This window comes from Populus alba, chromosome 8 (genome assembly GCF_005239225.2).
Source record: "Populus alba chromosome 8, ASM523922v2, whole genome shotgun sequence".
In the NCBI taxonomy this organism is placed as follows: Eukaryota; Viridiplantae; Streptophyta; class Magnoliopsida; order Malpighiales; family Salicaceae; genus Populus; species Populus alba.
In genome coordinates, this window is record NC_133291.1 from 2,373,304 (window position 1) to 2,394,061 (window position 20,758).

At 31.8% G+C, this 20,758-nt stretch overlaps 2 protein-coding genes across 2 annotated transcripts; one reads left to right on the top strand and one right to left on the bottom strand.

Annotated features, from left to right (window-relative positions):
* On the bottom strand, positions 1 to 4,698 carry LOC118052438 (chorismate synthase, chloroplastic). The gene is made up of 13 exons (XM_035063422.2): positions 4,441 to 4,698; positions 4,183 to 4,333; positions 4,028 to 4,104; positions 3,886 to 3,944; positions 3,435 to 3,518; positions 3,242 to 3,334; positions 2,794 to 2,874; positions 2,165 to 2,296; positions 1,885 to 1,987; positions 1,635 to 1,729; positions 1,463 to 1,528; positions 700 to 784; positions 1 to 452 (listed from the first exon to the last, which is right to left on the bottom strand). The coding sequence occupies exons 1-13, from the start codon at positions 4,583 to 4,585 to the stop codon at positions 304 to 306; spliced, it is 1,320 nt and encodes a 439-aa protein (XP_034919313.1). The 5' UTR covers positions 4,586 to 4,698; the 3' UTR covers positions 1 to 303.
* Positions 4,699 to 11,835: 7,137 nt separating this feature from the next.
* LOC118052444 (putative serine/threonine-protein kinase) lies at positions 11,836 to 16,094 on the top strand. The gene is made up of 5 exons (XM_035063435.2): positions 11,836 to 12,238; positions 13,499 to 13,614; positions 15,000 to 15,210; positions 15,304 to 15,541; positions 15,729 to 16,094. Exons 1-5 carry the CDS (start codon positions 12,094 to 12,096, stop codon positions 16,012 to 16,014), a joined length of 996 nt encoding a protein of 331 aa, XP_034919326.1. The 5' UTR covers positions 11,836 to 12,093; the 3' UTR covers positions 16,015 to 16,094.
* The last annotated feature ends 4,664 nt before the right edge of the window (positions 16,095 to 20,758 follow it).

Consider the following 20,758-nt stretch of genomic DNA (forward strand, 5'->3'; position numbering starts at 1 on the left):
TTATACGAAAAGCAAAAATAAATAAATAAACGCTAGAGAAAAAAGTTCACTAGCTTCTTTGATTATACAGATTTCTTTATTGATAATTATTAAATAATAGCGGATATCTGCTCAAGTTTTGCCATGAGAGACAGATGTTGAGAAGAAGCGTAAGCAATTTTAGATATTACAACAACATACTCAAGTAAACAAGAAAAACAAAATTTAACTTGTAATTCCACACGTCTTAGCAAGGAAACTTTGTTGCGAACCTTGGTAGCACTAATATAGAACTGAAAAATATGTTACAGCAACTGTCACCTTTCATACAGATGCGTTGGCTGCCTCAAGTCTTGGCATTGTCAAGGGTTCTTGTAGGTCTGGATTGATGGGAAACAGATAACTTTGTGAGTATTGTGCCATCAACTGGTCCATCAGCACCAAGGCTACCATAGCTTCCACCATTGGTACCGCTGCATTACCATCCCAAGCAAAAGCATACTCTTAGAGAAAATTTATCATTCACTATCAAACGAGAAAACATACATGAGCAAACATTGGTTCTCTTCAATTTTCCTTAATGATGATGATATATAGCCTACACGCCCACTCCAGCTAGTTTAATGTTGAGGATTAGTTTGGTTAAGATTGATCAAATCATCAAAGTTCTAAAATATTTCTCAAATATTTCAAATATCATCCTACTATCCAAGGACATACCTCTTGGGACAACACAGGGATCATGGCGACCACGAGCTATTAGTTCTATCTCCTTTTTATCTCTAGTAACTGTATGTTGCTTCCTCTGCAAAACCAGCACACAAAATAAATATGGAATATGGAATAAACTACATGCAAATATTTGAAAAGTATATTCAAATATACAAGCATAGCTTAATGAATCAATAAGAGTAGTAAAAGCATAATATGTGAAAAACAATCTGGTACTTCCTGGCAAATCTTCAGAAACCTGAAAGAGCAGCAACTGTTTGCTGTTAATGACATGCATGTAGGCAGAGGGTGTGCATGTGGTTCCAAACTATCAGTCCTTGCTAGAAAATCCTAAGATAGGGTTTAACACACAAAGCACATGAAAAGATATGGACCTTTAATTAATTTGATCTTTCTTCCATTTTTCAATGACTTAATGGTCACAAATATCCAAGGCCAATGTTTGCACATCGAGACTAAATCCCTCCTATTCAGGTCTAGGCAAGCCTGGGCTGGTGCATTCATGGAACTCTTTCTTGCATCCTCATTTTGGATTTGAATCCAGGATGATTATATTGAATTACCACCCAATCCCAGGCTCATGGGTATGGTGAAAACATGGTAAACCACCCCAACCAAACAGAATGGGTACAAATATGGTCATAAAGACATGATCTTTGCATCAATAAAATTTGCATCTTAAAAATAAATTGCTAAGCATACACATAAATGCATGCACGAATATTGGTGCGTGTAGATAGATCAAACTTACTGCTATTGTAGATGTTGGCTTGAAAGCTATTCTCAAGTTTATAATTTCACCGTTTGATATTCCTCCCTGATCACCAACAGAAGGAAGTGTCAAAAGTGATGCTCATCAAGGGATTCATCTTTACCAAAATACCAAAATTAGAAAAAGATCCAGAATCAAATCAAACACGCACCTGTATTCCACCGGATCGATTTGTTCTTGTTCGTATTCTTCCATGTTCATCTGTGTAGAACTCATCATTATGTTCGCTCCCACTCAAGAAAGTACCTGCAATGATTTTTATCATAGATTAAGACTTAGAATTGGCTTAAATATAGCAATATAGAAATGCAAAGAGCATGGTAGCATCCTAAGTATATCACTATGAATCACCAAATTTGATTGAAAAACTTAGGGGCCAGATGCATATAATAGTTTTCAACCTGCAAATCCACTCCCAAATTCAAAGCCCTTCGTTGCAGGTAGTGACATAGCAGCTTTAGCAAGCTCAGCTTCAAGTTTGTCAAAGACTGGTGAACCAAGCCCCTGGCATACAATTACAGATTTTAATAACAGGCAAAGATTGTGCTATAACAAGTCATAAGAATGAGCCTTGGATTTTTAGGATCTAGAAACTTCTTTGAACAATTCAAAACCTGACAAAGAAACATCATGCACATTACATGCATGCTGCATGAGGATAGAGAGAGAATCGATACTTACACGTGGTGCATTCCTTACAATACACGTGACCACACCACCAACAGAATCCCCTTTCACTCGGACAGCATCAATGGCGGCTATCATCTTCTCTGCATATTCAGGATCTGGACATCTGACAATATTGCTCTCTATCTGTTAAGGTGGCATATTGGCTGGGTCAGACTAAGTGCAGATAATAAGTCAGTCAAAAACTAAAGGAAGCCAATTAGTAAAAATCTCCAGAAAGAGGGAACTACACTTTCCGACTTATAAAATGCTATTACTTCCCAGACAAACTTTCAGAAGTCCAAATATAATTTTACAGTTGCTGAAGTATTGTAACACTTCGAGCAACAAATCAAGGCACTCAGATTTGTGGGAGGTTCTTGCTAAAAAGGACTCTAACACTTCGAGCAACAAATCAAGGCACTCAGATTTGTGGGAGGTTCTTGCTAAAAAGGACTCTAACACTTCGAGCAACAAATCAAGGCACTCAGATTTGTGGGAGGTTCTTGCTAAAAAGGACTCTTCCACTAGCAAAACAAGACTGACATCCCAGAAATATGGAGAAACTTCTTAGTCTGCTTCTCACATGGCTAATGAATGCCAAAATAAAAGTTCTTTGAAAAAACATAAAACAGCATTCATACCTGATCAAGTGAAAGAGAGTCATGATTAACCACTCCTTCAGGAAGTACAACCTTGTGGACTTGAGAGACATAAGCAAGAATCTGAAGACAAAACAAATGTTAAGGGAAAATACAATGAAAACAGAAAAAATACACTCTTAGAATAACTGTGTTTTTTTTTATTCTGATGATAAAATCATTACAATTAAGTGAACTTATTTAAAGACGTTTAAAATCTTTTACCATCCATCAGATATTTGGAAACAAAAATTAAAATTCCTAAGATAGCAACATTTATGCAGGATACTCGAGCATTATCCATACAAGTAACTCAAAAATCAAACATGCAAGTGAGCTATAAAACTGACAGGCCCAATAACCCAAAGATATAATCATTTGTCCTCAACAGGGAATCGAAAAAAAAGAGAAAAGAACAAGTTTTTCTACACCCAAGAGTTAATAAACATACCTCAGTTCCTGCATATAGCTTAAGAATTTTCTTTGCAACAGCTCCAGCGGCAACTCTTCCAATTGTTTCTCTTGCTGAAGATCTACCCCCGCCCTGAAATTAGAATCCAAATAAACTAGGTCACACTTGCATTTCACAACAACACCAACAGTATCTTTATAATTAGAGACTACATATTGCTTAAATACACTACCTGAACTGATCTAACACCATACTTCATGTCATAAGTCGCATCTGCATGTGAAGGCCTGTAAGCAACAGACATTTCATTGTAATCCTGAAAATTCAACAAAATAGGAATGAGACCTTCTCAGCTCCTTAGAAACTACAAAACAGATTGCCAACCAAGAAGTACATGTGCCTTTCCAAGTAAATAGACACCCTATTACCTATTTCATTCCGTAGCTTTCAAATTAAATCCAGAGCCTCAACTTCTTTTAGCAATCAAATATACATGCAGTCACCATCATAGCGTACAAAGAAGAGTAACATTTTGAAAATCCTAGGAAACATTCTTTAAGGCTACAATCGCATAATCATTTCGCATCCATCATAAATTTTGCCAAAAACACACTCTATTTTTACCCTTTTCAGCTAAATTAACCACCGAATATATGCAATGCCAAATTTCAATAAATACTCACAAATCCTCTCTGATCAGTATTTGGCACAAATACATGAATAGGCGTCCCAGTAGTCTGTCCTGCAGTTAAAACACCACCAACAGATCAGTACATCAAAAACCAACACCAGCAATACAAAAAAAAAAAAAAAACTAAATAAAACCTTCAGAAACACCGGAAGATATTTTGCAGGTATCCGTCTCTTTTCTTGGAGTCGTAATTCGGCTCTGACCAGGCCTCCTGTACACAACATACAACTACTTTCAGCCACAAAACAATGCACACAAGTAATTCTTTAAGAAATCCGTGAGGAAAAACCTTCTGTCTAGATCAAATTGCATGTCAGATTCGGAAAGCGGGATGCGCGGAGGACATCCGTCGATTATACAACCAACACCACCACCGTGTGACTCACCAAATGTTGTTACTCTAAAATTATTCCCAAATGTGCTACCCGCCGCATTTATTTCTACAATTCAATGAAATTAACTCAGTTGTCAAGGTCAGTGAACCTCAATTAATATTTAAGAAAAAACGACAGGGAGAGATTAATTGAATGAGTAAGGTTGTCGTTACGGAGTTTCTTTGGAAGACGTGAGCGGAAGGAGATCTGAACGGAGGAGATTGAGAGTTTACGGAGGTCGGCGGACGAGAGCGAAGCGGTATCGATTCTTGAGGAATCGAGGAAGGACCTGGAAGTAAGAGTAGAAGAAGAAGCCATTGATTGATCTCTCTACTAAACTGAATGAGAGGGAGAGGGAGAGGGAGAGATAGATTGGCTTATTTATGGAAGAGCAAATTGGTGGAGTTTTGTTAGAAGTGGTTTGTTGGGTGTAGTTGCTTATTTTGATGTTTTACAAAAAAAAAAAGTCAGTAGCCACCTACCCTGTACTGTCAGAAATATCTCGGTGACCGTTTGTCACTGATGTTGATTTTTATTTTAAATTAATTACCTTTAAAAAATTTTAAATTATTTCAGATTGTTTTAATATACTAAAATAAATATTTTAATATATTTTTAAATTAAAAACACTTAAAAACTTAGATAATTAAAGATATTTTTTAAATTTATTTTAAAAAAATATATAAAAAAATTAAATTCATATACCATAAAAAAATATAAGACTGTTTTTACTTGTTATTTTTTTATTTAACTCTCTATTTTTAAAAAAGAAAATATATTATAAAGTATTTGGGAATATGATATAACGATTTTTAAAAAAAATTAATTTTTTTATATATTTATTATTTTAATATGTTAATGTTAAAAAAATTAAATAAATATTATTTTAATATATTTTTAAGTAAAATATATTTTAAAAAATAATATCCATTATTATTCGAAATATTTTATAAAAAATAATAAAATATTAAGAGTTACTTGTTAGCAATATAAAATTTCTCCTCCTTTTCTCTCTATGCGTGAAGATTTTCCCTTTTTTTCTTTTTCTTTTTTTAAGTTATTGGGTAGGTGAGCAGATAGTGGGGAGGGGATGGGAAGACCACGGCCCAATCACAAACACTCATACAAATCTGGTTGGTGGCGGGGTAAAAATAAAAACGATAAGAAAAAAAAATCGATAAAATAGGATTTGAATGGAAATCTTTTACTAGCTAAGGGATAGAAGTTTGGTTAATTTTTAGTGGCATGACTAAAATTTTCTTTCCTTTTTAATTCTTAATATTTGTCTGGGTTATTATACTTTAAAATATAAACACTTGAGTAGAAAAAAGTGAAAAGATATCACTTATATAAAGAAAACAACACCTTATTTCCCAACTCAATCAATCGGGTCTTACATTTAATAGATTTTATCAAGAATTATTTGATTATAAATGTAGAATTTCTTAGCCAATTATTTCTATCAGATTTTATTCAAATTGATGGTGTTTTAAATACAATTTAAAACGGATATAGACATTGTTTGGCACTGCGTTCCAAATGGTGTTTTGTCTAAATTCAAATTATTATTTTTTTACTAAAATTAAGTTCGATTTGTACTTTTTGGATCGTTTTGATATGCTGATGTTAAAAATAATTTTTAAAAAATAAAAAAACATCATTGACATGTATTTCAGCACGAAAAGCTATTTGAAAAGCAACCGCTACTACACTGCCAAACACGCTCATGATAGACAAGGTTTTCCCAGTAAAATATACAGCCAACCACCAATTCCTGAAATTAAAAAAATAATAAAAATAAAAAGAATCAATTAGGCAGTAATTGTGGGAACTTTGGCGTTGACCAATCGGGTTTCAATCTCAGCTGGAAAGAGCTACCAACCTCCGATTTGTCCACACTACCACCACGTGAGGACTTGGTCAGTTGGTCAATTATATGGCTCCCCAGGTTCGGTTGTTCTGTTCTGTGGAGAATTTGAAAACATTAATCATGTTTCTCAATTCTCGGCCTTCTGGGGCTGCAAGAACACGACAGGAGACACTCAGCGATATTGTTTGTTTTTGTGATAAATTATGATTCTGAAAAATATGGAAAATTTTTATTTTTTTATTTTCAAATTATTTTTTATTATTTTGATGTACTATATTAAAAATAAATTTTATAAAATAAAAAATATTATTTTTATATATTTTTATATTAAAATTACTTTAAAACACAACTATTAATACAATAATAAAAAAAAAAACAACCGTTCCAGGTGAAATAACTATTGATACAGTTCAGGAACATGTAAACAATAAGAACTCCATTACCTATATCGCTGCACTTGTTAGAGAACCAGTTCCAGGTGAAATAACTACGTTATCAATGCCTTTTTTTATTGTTAAGTGTATGTTTAAACTAGTTTATATATATTTTAACTAATTTTATAAATTTTAAAATTAATGATTATATAAACATTTAATGATTCTATCCAAACTTTTAATTATTAGAAAATAAATTTAAAATAATAATTATAAGATGCTCTTTCTTCAGTCAAGTAATGGCACACATCTCCCCATGTCCACTCATCGTCTTGGATGACCACAGGAGGCACGGAAATGGCATCAACAAAACCCAATGAGACAATTTCAAAGAATAGTCTCCCTCTCTTCACATATGCTTGGATTCCACCATGCAGTTGAATCAAATTCCAGAGAAAATTGCTGAGAATAAGAGTACTAGCCGATACGCGAAAGCGAGAACACCAAAATACATACCCCCATTAACAACAGACAGCTCAGGTTAAATGTTGCAGGTGTAACTATCATAGTTGTCAATCAACAATGTCCTAACAAAATCCGTTTTCCTGAGCTGGTGGTTTTGTTAGATATCATATCGCCACCTTTCTATCAGTACAGCAGCAAGGTTTTTGAGAATTAAAAGATTGCATGCATCAATGGTTAATCGATTCAAACAAACGCGGAGCCTTTGCTTGCTGCTGAGCTAGTTATATGGTTCATAAATACTGAAAAAGCGAACAGATCCTGCAAACTATATAGCTAAAAATCTAAGGAAAAAAAGGTGAACCACCGTCGAACTCTTGCTTTTCAGTTTAACTACCTCTATAGTGAATTTATTAATAGAAAACAAAAAAAAAAGTTTAAAATCTTATAGTAAAATGACAAAAATCTATAATTTTCCATGCGCATCACTCTCCCAAGTGAAGACACAAGCACGTGACCAGTCTCCTGCATCTCGAGTCCACAAGCTTAAAATCGTGCAATCCCACGGCAACCTTGACGAATTCCAACCGTACGTAGGATCGATCAAGATCACTTTTAGGATGTGGGTTTGTGAATTTGTGATCCAACTGGGCATAATTTGGGGGTGTTTTTCTTTTATATGCCCAGCCTTTCCCTTTAAACTCCACTCACCAATCTCTAAATTATAGTTTGGGTAGAATTACTATAGTTATAGTTATTTTTTAAAGTATATTTTAGAAATATATTAAAATAATATACATTTTTTTAAAAAATTATTTTTAAGATAAATACATCAACACAATCTAAAATATATATAAAAATTAAATTTTAATAAATAGAAAATATATATATATCTGGGTTGATCAGATTTGTCTAGGGTTGGTTATATCACTTTGCAGTACGATTACATGAATATACAATGAAGCGAGTAAGAACATGACTGTAAGCTTATACAATCACTTATTATTTTAATGTTTGTGATTTTAAAACTTTATAATTTTTACATTCAAATAAATATTTTTAAAAATATATATATATATCTGGATCCATGAAAAATCTTTTAAGAGATGAAATCTCGGTATGAAAGAAAAACATGTTTATCTTATAACCCTTTAATTAAATTTTCTATATAAATTTTGAGAGAATAAAATATACTATTATATATAAAGATAGAAATAAAATAAATTCTATATTTTATATTTCTGTAGTTACAGAAAATAAAATCACTTCTTTTCAAAAAAATAATTAATAAAAATTTAATTTTTAATATTTATTAAAATATTTAAAAGCTCTCTCTTTTTTTTTTTACGCGTGTGACATCTTGCTTATCAAACACAAGTAAGATAACGATTTGCAATGAATGGATTTGGCAAAAGACACCTCAACAAAAGCATTGGCCCATAATGACCTCTTAAGGCCGAAGTGAGCATTAAACAGCTTTGGCCCAAAATGTCATCGGCCTGTCTTGTCTTGGACCAAAGCCTGAAATGCCTGGCTCTATTCGTGAAGCACAAATCGAAACACGTATTGGCCCAAGTTAGACTGCTCCCGGTTTTTTTTTTTTTTTGTCGACGCTTATTGGAGTGTGGTTCGAGAAAAAAGAAGGTTCATCCCTTAGTAATTAGTATTTTCATTTTATACTGACCTGGAGATTATGATTGTTTGAAAATATAGTAGTAGTTATTTTTTAAAATGTTTTTTATTTAAAAATATATTAAAATAATATTTTTTATTTTTAAAAAATTATTTTTGATATCAGCGTATTACAATTATCTAAAAATATTAATTTAAAATAAATAAAATAAAATTTAAATTTTTTAAAAAATACTTATAAAACATAAAACCAAACAAATCGTATACACTGTGAAGCCTCAGAATATAGGATTTTATCAGAAATAGTCTATCTTCCATACTTCTAGTCCAGTTTAGGGTGCAGGTTACAAGCCTGGCCTAGAAAACAATGCATGCCCAGTCAGCACGTGACTATGACAGCCCAGAGAATGCTTTGTTACTTTCCAGGTTTCAAAGTTCAAGCTACTCCATCTAGAACCAGAAGCCCTGTGACTAAGGTCTCTGCTGTATAGACAGACCTTGCTAAGTTACTTCTTCTTCTTTTCAGGGTGCGGTCTCTGAACACAATTACCGGTGCGTGGAATAGGGTGTGGGGATTTTTAAAATAATATATTTTAAAAATAAATAAATTAAAAAGGCACAATTATATCGTACTCCCAGTCACATAGATTTCTCAATTACTGATGACAGGGAAGCTTTTATATTATAGCCACAGGTAGTATAGATGTTTTAATATAAAAAAATATTTAAATATTACTGGAGTATTTTTTTTAATTAAAAAACTATATTGAACTCAAAATATAATGTATAATTAAATTTTTTATATTGATATGGTTATAAATTAAATGATATTTTGTTTTCAAATATTAAAAAGATGGTATGTTAAATTGACCTGGATTAACGTATTAAATCTATGACCTGAATCTTGAGACCTTTATAACCTTAAAAAAAAATTAATTATAAAAATTAATTATTAATTAATCTGATATTGAATGATATAATTAAAAAAATATTAAATAAAAAAAATAAAAATACTTTACGAGTCAACCCAAATTAAATTATTAAATTTATGATTCAGATTATAAAATTATAATAATTTCGGGAAAAAAAAAAAGGATTTTACCATTTTCATGAAAGAACACGGGAAAAACATATTTTTAGTTAAACGGAGGAAAAAGAGAGAAGTGTCTGCCACAGGAACGACATCGTGCATGTACCCCCCCCCCCCTCCACCCCACCTTTCAAACATAAACGTGCATAACCTTGTCTTTGAAAGAATATTTGGAGGGTGTTTGTAACATAAGTGTGGTTGTTTTTTTTTTTTTTTTTTAATATAGAATTTATATAAAAAATATGTATTTTTATTTTTTATTTTTGCAGGGTGTAGTTTATGCTTTAAACAAATTATATATTTTTTAAAAAACTAATCATATTTTGCACATAAATTTGAAATCATGATTAAATGTTGTTAGAGAATAATATAAATTATATTTTGAACTTTACTTAATAATTTAAGTTATCGAGTTGTATTGATTTTTTAACATGGTATTATAGTATTGTTAATTAATCGATTACGAGTTTAAATTTTATTATTTTTATTTATATGATAAAAATTAAATAGAATGTATATATTTTAAATTCAAAAAGATAATATAATAGAGATTGAATTAATTATTTAAGAAATATAAAAGAAATGTTACTGGTGGATATTTTTACACTCGATATTTCACCACCATTCATAGGTAGACATAGAATAACATAGAGTCTACTTTCTTCGACGAGACAGGGGAGGGTGGTCTTTAAAAATATCTTTCGTTATCAATAACAAAGTTTGAGATATTATTTGAAAGGATTTTTTATTTTATGTTATATTTAAAATTATTTTTTATTTTGTATTGAAAGAATATAATTTTTTCTTATATATTTATTAATTTTTAATTTTATATTGAAAAAATAAATGAAAATCTCTAATTGATTCTACTGTGCACACCCTGAACAACCTATTCGTTCAAAGGACAGAAGCAGAATTGGAGTGGGAAATCCTCTTCGGACAAGAATGTAAGGACGCGAGAAGCTCATGTTTCTTGACTCGGTCATGGTTGTCTAAAATCCAATACTGTAGAACTTCTTTGGACCTGGACTGGTCACTATACACCCTTTGAACGGCTGTTGCCGATTAATAATTAAGGTAGAATATCTGCCCTAAACTATTTCAAATCAAAGCCCCTGGTCAGAAATTTGAGGTCACACAGACTTGGTCGCTTTTATTTTCCTGGTTTCCTTGTTCAAGTGGAGCCAAAAAGAAGAATAAAAATGACATCAGAGCAATAATGCAACAGCGACGGATGCATCCCCTGTCATCGACGTCTCATCTCATGAGAGTGAAAGTCGTCTCGGGCTGTTTAATTAATAAACCATGAGAGTTGGATAGACTTCTTCGGTCCTGAAGAATATCCAATAATGGGTGCAATTTATATAATCAAATAACAAATTGACTTTGCTCAAAATGCTGCGCGCAATCCAATTGGTTCTAATATGACTTCACATTAGGATATCATTGAGTTGAAAACCATATGTTAAAATCTAAAAAAAAAAAAATCATAAAAGAGGCATAAATATATTTTACTAGAGAAGTGTTGATGAAAATTTAAAAATAAATATATTTTAAAGTAAAATCTAATTATTCCAAAACAAAACAATATAAAAATATATTTTTTAAAATTAAAAAATAATATAAATTATATATTAATATTTATTCCAATAACTTCTGATCAAATAATCAAGAGTTTATATTCTAATTTTAAAAATTAGATATAACTAATTAAGCAGAAAACAATGAATAACAGTGAAAACTTCAAATCTTAATAGTGTCTATTTAAATTAGTAAACAAGCTTTACCTAAGAATTCCCATAATCTTGTCTTCGTATTTAGCTTGAGATGTTTGAATCAAAGTTTCGAGTTCTTCACATGGAAATTCGTGTTGCTGAGGCAATCGCTTATTCTCTCTTTTGCGAATATATTTTGATTTTAATTTAAAGAAGTCAGAAGACCAAATGCGTGTCTAACAAAACAGGCATCTCCAACTCCCAACGCTGCCGGGCGCCGCCCCACCAGTCCATGGAGCTGAATCCAGCGGCGTTAACTGATATGAAAAATTGACAACCGATCTGAAACAATTAAAAAAAACAAACAGTGCATACTATATATTATTAATAATAATATCTATCTCCGTGGAATAACGTAACTTTAGGCCTTTTTTTGTTCGTTCAAGGAGGGCTCCATCGTGGTTCCTCTCTACCTAAAGAAATAAATATTGTTGAATTATCGAAAGATTCCCACATAAATAAAACCCTTTCCTCCCTTGCTAACAAGCCTCTAGCACTGACACTTGAACCTTCCACCATTATCTCCTCCTCCTCCTTTCTGATCCTTTCCTCCATTCGTATGTGGATTTCTTAGGGTTCAACTTCTATTGCTGTTCATCAACTAGACATATAGAATAATTAAGATGTCAAGTTTGGGAAGGGTGAAAAACAGCAGCTCCAAGCATCGAAGCAGCAGCACGTTTAGAAGCATGATGAGGTTCTCCTTCTCTTGCTCTAAATGCTTCTCTTCCTCGTCTGACATCCCCACAGACAATGCACTCATGCAAGGTATTAACTCTTCATTTTGGAATCTTAGCGACTTCTTTTACTCGTCTTTTTTCTTCTGATGCTACGAGATTAATTTTTAAAGCAGCGTTGGATTGAAGTATCTAGTACAGATAAGTCTATTTAATAAGTAATTAATAAAAGAAAGCTTGTCCTAGTGTTTGCATCCCTGCAACTATATGTTCACGAAGGCAAGTTACATTTGGGGTGCTTGGCGTGGCTTAGACCCTGTTTATTTACGCGTTCAAGCTGCTTTTTAAAAACAATTAATTGTTTTTTATGTTTTTATGTTGATTTTATATTGATGTAAAAATAAATACAAGATTGATGTTTTTTTAGTAAAAAAAAACCTACTCCTTGATGTTGAGAATTTTACATCCTCCTCCGTACTTTTCAAATTTGACTTGTTTATTTCTAGCATTGCTTATACAAAATCATTTATGTTATATAAAATTTTACAAAGTAAAACATTAATAAATAATTTTATAGTTTATTTTTTATGATTATTATACATTAAAAAATAATATATTTTCTATAAAAAATATTTTCCAGTGAAGGAGCTTATGTGATATCCACGGGATAGTCATGGAAGTTATTAGGAGTTTATTTGGTTTTGTGATAATAGTTGTTTTTAAAATGATTTTGTTTGAAAATACATGAAATAATATTGTTATTATTATTTTTTAAAATTTATTTTTGATATTAATAAATTAAAAATATTTGAAAAAAAATTGAAAGCAAAGAAAAAAATTAATTTTTTTTAAATGTAAAAATAAATAGGATATAACCCTGCAGTTTCAAATTCTAATTTTGTTTTGGGTGGAGTGTGAACTGTACTAACGAGAAAATCCAAAAGCAACCCAGGATCTGACGGTGTTTTAACCAATAAATTCTGGGCAGTATGTAAAAATACTGGAAATTAAGAGTCTCTTGCCGTAAGAGAGGTTTTTTCAAAGATAAACTATATATATCCACCACGAAATCATAAATTTAAATGTAGAATAATAATCTCGAGGAGCTAACCATGTAATGAATTTGAACCAATATTAGTGTTGTTGTTCATGAAAACATTAGCTGTTTTCTAGCTAAGTCTTCCATCCTTTTATATTTAAGTTGCCGTTACACGTTAATGCAACCTCGTGGCTCATGCCACGTATGATAAAATTAATCTTTCTTATTATTACGAGTATTTTATTAATTATTGCCTCCTTCTCTCGTGATCTAATTAATGAACTATTTATTACTCGTGGTAATTAATTATAGGCTTGCAAGTTCTTCAAAATGTGCATGCTTTCTCGTTTAATGAATTGAAAGTCGCCACCAATGCATTCCGTTCATCAAATAAAATTGGGGAAGGCGGATTTGGCTCTGTATACAAGGTAAATATATAGTCCAATCATATTTACTATGATTTAAAACATAATTAGGCTCAGTTTGTTTGTATTTTTGAAAAAAATTAATTTTTTTTAATGTTTTTCTTTACTTTAAATTAATATTTTTTTAATGTTTTTTAATCATTTTGATGTATTGATGTAAAAAATAATTTTTTAAAATTAATAATAAAATATTATTTTGATGTATTTTTAAATAAATAACATTTTAAAAATTAACTTCAACTACACTTTCAAACAAGCTTTTAACGAGCATGCTAGCTCTTACGCAATTGGAATTAATAATGTTCAATAAAATATATATAAACTTGACTAATTTCATTTGTTAGATTTTAATATTTTAACATTTAATATTATATTGTTTTTTTTGAAGAAATATGTCCATTGAAAGGAAAGAATCATATCCTAATTAATTATTTTATAAGGCTGTGTACCGAAAAAAAAAAAAAAAAAAAAAATTAATTATCTCTTTTTCAAGATCTTGGGATAAAAGGTGGTTTAATAACAAAGAAAATAAAATTAAGAAACAACTAGGTTCTTATGCTAGGCATTAGGGTGAGCAAAAAAACCAAGAAATTAAGAAAACCGAGAAAAAAATAACCGAAAAAACCGAACCGAGAAAAAAAACATATTAAAAATTTGAAAAAATCGACCAGTTCGGTATTGGTTTTAGGCTTATAAAACCGAACCGAACCAAAAAAACCGAGCCAAACCGGAAAAAAGGAGCCAAAATCGAGTCAAACCGAAAAAACCGAGTCAAACCAGAAAAAATCGAGCCAAACCGGGTTGAACCGGTTTTCCCTAAAAACCGAACCGAAACGGGCCGGTTCGAACCGGTTTCGGTTTTTTTTTTTTTTTAATTCGGTTTGGTTATTTTTTTTATAAAAACCGAACCGAACCGAATTTGCTCACCCCTACTAGGCACAAATGCTTGGGTCTGATAACCAACTCCTCATTTCTCCATTTCTCCTTTTCCCTCTTCATCAGGGACCATTTTGTAGATTATAGAAATGTGGAGACCATCTTGTAAAACATAAGTGTAAGCTACATAGAAATGCCCTGAAACCGTTGGGAAAACGACATCATTTTGCACTAGAAAGTAGCCAAAAAACTTTCTCATCCCTCCCCTCCTCTGACCTCTCTGCAGAGAGGAACTATTCTCTAAGTTATAAAACATCAGGTACCATACTGTAAATCAGGGCGAATCTACAAAAAATTACTCAATTTTTCTGTAAAACGGTCTTGTTTTGAACTCCAAAACAGTAAAGAGGTGTATTTTGCACACCAAAGCAGCTTCACTGTTCCATTAAAGAATTGTCTTAATCTGGTAAGATTGTTTTGTTGATGATACGTTATGTTGTTGGGATTTAAAGGGAATCCTGCAAGATGGGAGAATGGTTGCCATCAAAATGCTTTCTGCGGGATCAAAACAAGGAGACAGGGGGTTCATCTCTGAGATAGCTTCGGTGTCCAACATTAGCCATGAAAATCTTGTTAAGTTACACGGTGGATGCATTGATGGTCCTTATAGGATTCTCGTTTATGACTACATGGAAAACGGCAATCTTGCTCAAACTTTGCTCGGTAAATCTTCCGATCAACTCTTATATTGATTCCATCCAATACCAGTTTTCGACAATGACCAATTCATTTGTTGTGATTCTGCTTAAATTCAAGGTTCCGAGGAAAAAAGAGCCAACTTCAGGTGGGAAACAAGGAGAGAGATTTCGTTAGGCATTGCTCAAGGTCTTGCTTATATCCACGAGGAGATTAAGCCCCGTATTGTGCATCGAGATATAAAAGCAAGCAATATACTCTTGGATCATAATTTGTGTCCGAAAGTTTCAGATTTTGGTCTCTCTAAACTATTTCCTGAAGATTGTACTCATGTCAGTACACGAGTGGCTGGCACATTGTAAGTGCATTTTTCACCTTTTCCTCTTATCAAATATCTTGCTGGGTTTATTGTTTGAAAGATTGTGACACGAACTTGGTTCATGCATATATGTCGAAGCCATCTGACTATTTCTGTTCATGTAAATCAAGATTTTCTGATTGGTCGTTGTAATAAAATCGTAGTCACTGTCTATTTTGTTGTAAAGGGGATATCTTGCACCGGAATATGCCATTAGTGGCCGTCTGACCCGGAAAACAGACGTCTACAGTTTTGGAGTGCTACTTCTTGAAATAATCAGCGGGCGAAAAGCTGTTGATTTCGATCCAGAACTTGGAGAACACTACCTGGTGGAGAAGGTATTACTGTTTTTTACAAGCTGCAAACAGCAGTCCTCGTCTTATAAAATAGAATACGCTCTATATATTATTGGGCAACGCCTAGTAATTTATTTATTATTTAATGAAAATCTAACAAAAGCTCAAATCATATAGATGTACTTGATAATATGTAACTGTAATATTTTTTTTGTCTAGATTGGATCATCAATGTATTAATAACAGATCTTTACATTGATTTCAGTTGATATAATTATACAGTGATCACTTGAAACTAATGCAATTTCATTTTTTTTAATAAAAAAATCATGAATTTACTAAATGTTTTCTCAATCAAGCAATAAAACAGATCACATCTCTATAAATTGAATAAATATATTAAGCCAGAAAATGAAGAAACAAGAGGAAATCTATGTTTCTCTACATAGATTATTCCATCTTGTAGTTTATAAAGAGGAATTTAATTGTTTTATATTGAAAAATGAGAAATCACATGAGTTTCAAATTACTAATTAATAACTCTATTGATTGAAATTGAAGCCTGCATGTTTGGTGATGTATTGTTATATATTATTTAATTTAAAATATATTAAAATAATATTTTCATTTTAATACCAGCACATCGAAATTATAAATATTACACGGGCGATCTAATCAGAATTTCCCCTCCAAGTTGAGGACTTTTAAAAGGTGCACCTAATCTAATAAATGCAGGCAAGTTAATGGTATAGTTGTAATACGAGCAAACTACACGGGCACCTGTTAATCAATCATTTGTTTACTTCCCCGCTTGCTGGCTTCCCGCACTGTTTTTTCTCCCCTTCCCACCGCTTCCTCCGCCACTCGGCCCGGTTTCTCCACCATAGGCAACACTCTATAACCTTTTTTATTCAAAGCGATTTCCCCAACATAAAAAAAAGACACCAGATATTAACTTCATTTTAATTATATTATTCCCACCAATCATTGTATTTTGTTCTGGCGGTGAGAATATGTTGTTAATCTTGATAAATCTTCCATTGATATTTAACGACTGGTTTTTTATTCCATGGTTATATGAGTTTGGCTGGAAGAGAAGACGGGCAAAGAAGAAGATGGTAGACGGCGTCGATCTATTAATATGTGCCCAAGTATTTTGTATATATCACAATCATACCATTCATTCTCTTGTATTTGACTCTTTGTTGCTCTGGAGCGAAGATAAAGAAAGTCAGCAGTGCTCGTTGGAATATTTGAGCACAATTTTTAATTAATTACCATTATTGCTTGAAATCAAAAGGGCCATTGTGGATTTTATTTTCTTCCAAACTCCAAGAAGTTAATAAATGATTATTGTTTTAATACCACCAACCACTTTGATGTGCTGGGCCTGGCTGTTCTTTATTTTCATTACATGGTCGAAAGGGGCCTGGCTGTTCAAGTTAATTACGGGAAACATGCTAGATTAGCCATTGAACGTGCTCAGTTTGCTCCGATGGCCTGTTCGATTTGCTACTGAAATCATGTTTTGGACAATGATTCTTGCAGGCATGGCAAATGTACAAGAACGACAACCTTCTAAAACTAGTGGATCCGATGCTGAATGCCGACTTCTTAGAAACAGAAGCTGTTGGATTTGTAAGGATTGCCTTGCTCTGTGTGCAGGAGAAATGTGGGCTTCGACCAAGTATGTCAATGGCGATCAAGATGATGAGAGGTGAAATCGACGTCAACAACATGCAAATAACTCAACCAGGATTCATCATCGACATCATGGACGTTAAAATAGGCCGAAAATCACAGAGCTCAATGCAAAGCATCCCAAATAGGTGCCGCCCTCGGCTACACCCTCTGTGAATAGATGCACTTTGTTTCGTGTTGGAGCACGGTGCTTCCGTAGCTGTTTTTTTTTAATTTTTTTTAAAAAATTTTAAGGAGGCTGTGGGTAAAGAAAATATCTTGTTTCTAGAGACAACCTTGGGCCTTGAAAACCGTTGCTTGTAAATTGGGCCGAAACAATGAATCAAGGAGGAAAAAGCTTTTTAAAGGTGTTGTTTGTGAACTGGATCGAATCCAATCTCTTGAAGATGTTGATTCTTTTTGGTCCTTTGGGCCCCTCTCGTCATCAGATACCCCCCAAGAAAAAAGCCTTTTATCCTGCGTTGACCTGATGACTTTTTCTAAATATTTATATTTTTAATGTCTAAGAATAAGGATGAAAGGTAGCCTTGATCACCTTGCTTTTTCTTTGTTTTTTTTTTTTTTTTTTTTCTAATTAACTTTAAAAGTCTATCAATATTTAAGAATCAAGGAGGATTATCTTAACACAAATCCTTGTTCCAAAAACGCACCTTTGTGGGATGCCGAAGTTATTATTGATGGCAAAATCATTTTTAAAATAAATTATATTTTTAATTTTTTTAAAAAAACAAAACAATTTGTTTACTTGCCAAAAACAAGTTGACCGGTTAAGTTGATAAAATTATTATTTTTATTTAAAATTTTTTTTTTTTCGGTTTAATCAATTATTTGTTTAGAATTTTAAACCTATAAATAAAAAAAGTTATATAGAAGAGAAAAATTCCTAATAAAACATACTTTATTCTCAAAATTTTGTAATATAGTATTATTATCCATAATAATTAAGCTAAAGCATTAATTTTCTTCATCCTCGTGATTAGTTTTCCTTTCCTGTTGCTTTTAATGAATCGGTCATTGGATTGGATGTTTTTAGTTCTCCAAATAATTATATATTTAAATGATACAAAATCGATGGTTTAATTCTTATTTAGTTCAGTATCGTTAATTTACGAGGCTCTTTGTTTTGAATTGTGTGTTTAACATAGTTTTTTAATAAGATTTATTAGATGTAAGAGAATAATATAAATTATATTTTAAATTTTATTAAATAATTTAAATGTTTTGTTGAGATAGTTTTTTATATGATATTAAAATCGTGATAATCAAGTGGTTACGAATTTAATTTTTTATTATTTTTATCTATTTAATAAAAATTAAGCATAAAAATAATATGAATTTATATAAATTTCAAGCTTAATTTTTTTTATTTGAAGGATATATTATAAATAATATAAATTATATTTTAAAAATCTCATTAAATAATTTAAATTATTAAATTAAAACAAGTTAATTTACACTGTATCAAAAAGCTGATCTACAGTTTTAAGGAGGTTTCAATTTCAAATGGGGCAGCCCTTGGATTTGTTGCTGGAAAAAGATCTTGGTACTATCAATTTTGTTTCTTTCATAGAACAAAGTCCTGTGAAACGACTAGTTTCCTTTTCAACGATGATATAAGATTCCTAAGCTCGAGATGCATAGAAATTTTAACATTTTTTTTTAAAAAAAAGAGTATAGCTTAAGAATTTATTTGGAAATTCATAATTACGACTGTGTCCTCTTTTTAATATAATAAAATTATTATTTTTCGTAAAAAATATATTCAATAACTTCTAACGCTTGCAGGGAGGAAAACTCAATTATTGCCTACCCTTTATGCTACTGTGGTGCATAATTGACAAACTCAACTCGATCGGACCTGTCTGGTCCAAACCATTAGCCAATTGCTTATCAGTTCAATTGTCGGATTGATTGTTGAATCGAAAGGCGATGGACTGTATAAAATAATCAGTGCAACGAATTTTAAAATTAATAAAAAAATCCTGAAATTTCATGAGAAGAAAAACCAATATTGTGTCGGAATCAAGAACAATCAGAATCATATATAGGCTTCTTAAGAGCCAACGAGAACAACTATAGAAAAAGAAAAAAACAAAGAAGGAGATGATGAAGAAACACATCTTTAATTTTTATTTTCTTTTCCCTTTGCCTAAGATTTACATACACGATGAAGTCCGAAATACGTAATATCTAAAGAATCTTATGCTTGTACTGCACATTTCTAAACGTTATCGTCACTGCAGTTTGATCCACAGAAGCATCTCCCACAACTTATTCTCTCCATCAACATCATATCTTCTGCAACTGATCCAAGCAGCTGATGCAAATAAATCCATTAGTTTAGCCCGGAATTTATTCTTACCCTTTCCCTGGCTCTGAACTGGTTGAAGCCTGCACTCACATGATTCTTGCAGGATATGCGAGAAATCTAAGAACTCGGAGTACAGGGTCCTCTCCAATCCCAGATTCTTTCAATTTGAAATGCAAATAGCAAAACCAGGCTTGGGAAAGATAGGAGTATATAGTTAGAATGAACTTGAACCCCTGCCATAAAATATGCATGTAGAATCAACTCCATTAGTTGAATCTTCATTTATCTTACTCTTTAAAGAAATTAGGGTAATAATGAACATCTTCTTTAGGTCCAAATCCTTGAAGAATTAGTTATACATGACACCAAGGAATCTGAGAGAACTCCATGGTAAAACCCAAACAAGCTTTTGATATATTGGCGTTTTACCATTTTCATGAAAGAACACGGGAAAAACATATTTTTTGTTAAACGGAGGAAAAAGAGAGAAGTGTCTGCCACAGGAACGACATCGTGCATGTACCTCCCCCCCCCCCCCCCCTCCCCACCTTCCAAACATAAACGTGCATGACCTTGTCTTTGAAAGAATATTTGAAGTGTGTTTGTAACATAAGTGTGGTTGGTTTTTTTTTTTTTTTTTTAATATAGAATTTATATAAAAAATATGTATTTTTTATTTTTATTTTTACAGGGTGTAGTTTATGCTTTAAAAAAATTATATATTTTTTTAAAAAAAAACTAATCATATTTTGCATATAAACTTGAAATCATGATTAGGTGTTGTTAGAGAATAATATAAATTCATATTTTAAATTTTATCTAACAATTTAAGTTATTGAGTTGAATTAATTTTTTTAACATGGTATTATAGTATTGTTGATTAATTGATTATGAATTTAAATTTTAATT

Coding starts and splice junctions, on each gene's coding strand:
- LOC118052438 (XM_035063422.2), bottom strand. CDS start 4,585: ATGGCTTCTTCTTCTACTCTTACTTCCAGGTCCTTCCTCGATTCCTCA. Junction 3,519..3,885: donor ATACTGATCAGAGAGGATTT/GTGAGTATTTAT, acceptor TTGAATTTTCAG/GATTACAATGAAATGTCTGT. Junction 3,335..3,434: donor ATGGTGTTAGATCAGTTCAG/GTAGTGTATTTA, acceptor TTCTAATTTCAG/GGCGGGGGTAGATCTTCAGC.
- LOC118052444 (XM_035063435.2), top strand. CDS start 12,094: ATGTCAAGTTTGGGAAGGGTGAAAAACAGCAGCTCCAAGCATCGAAGC. Junction 12,239..13,498: donor AGACAATGCACTCATGCAAG/GTATTAACTCTT, acceptor AATTAATTATAG/GCTTGCAAGTTCTTCAAAAT. Junction 15,542..15,728: donor ACACGAGTGGCTGGCACATT/GTAAGTGCATTT, acceptor TTTGTTGTAAAG/GGGATATCTTGCACCGGAAT.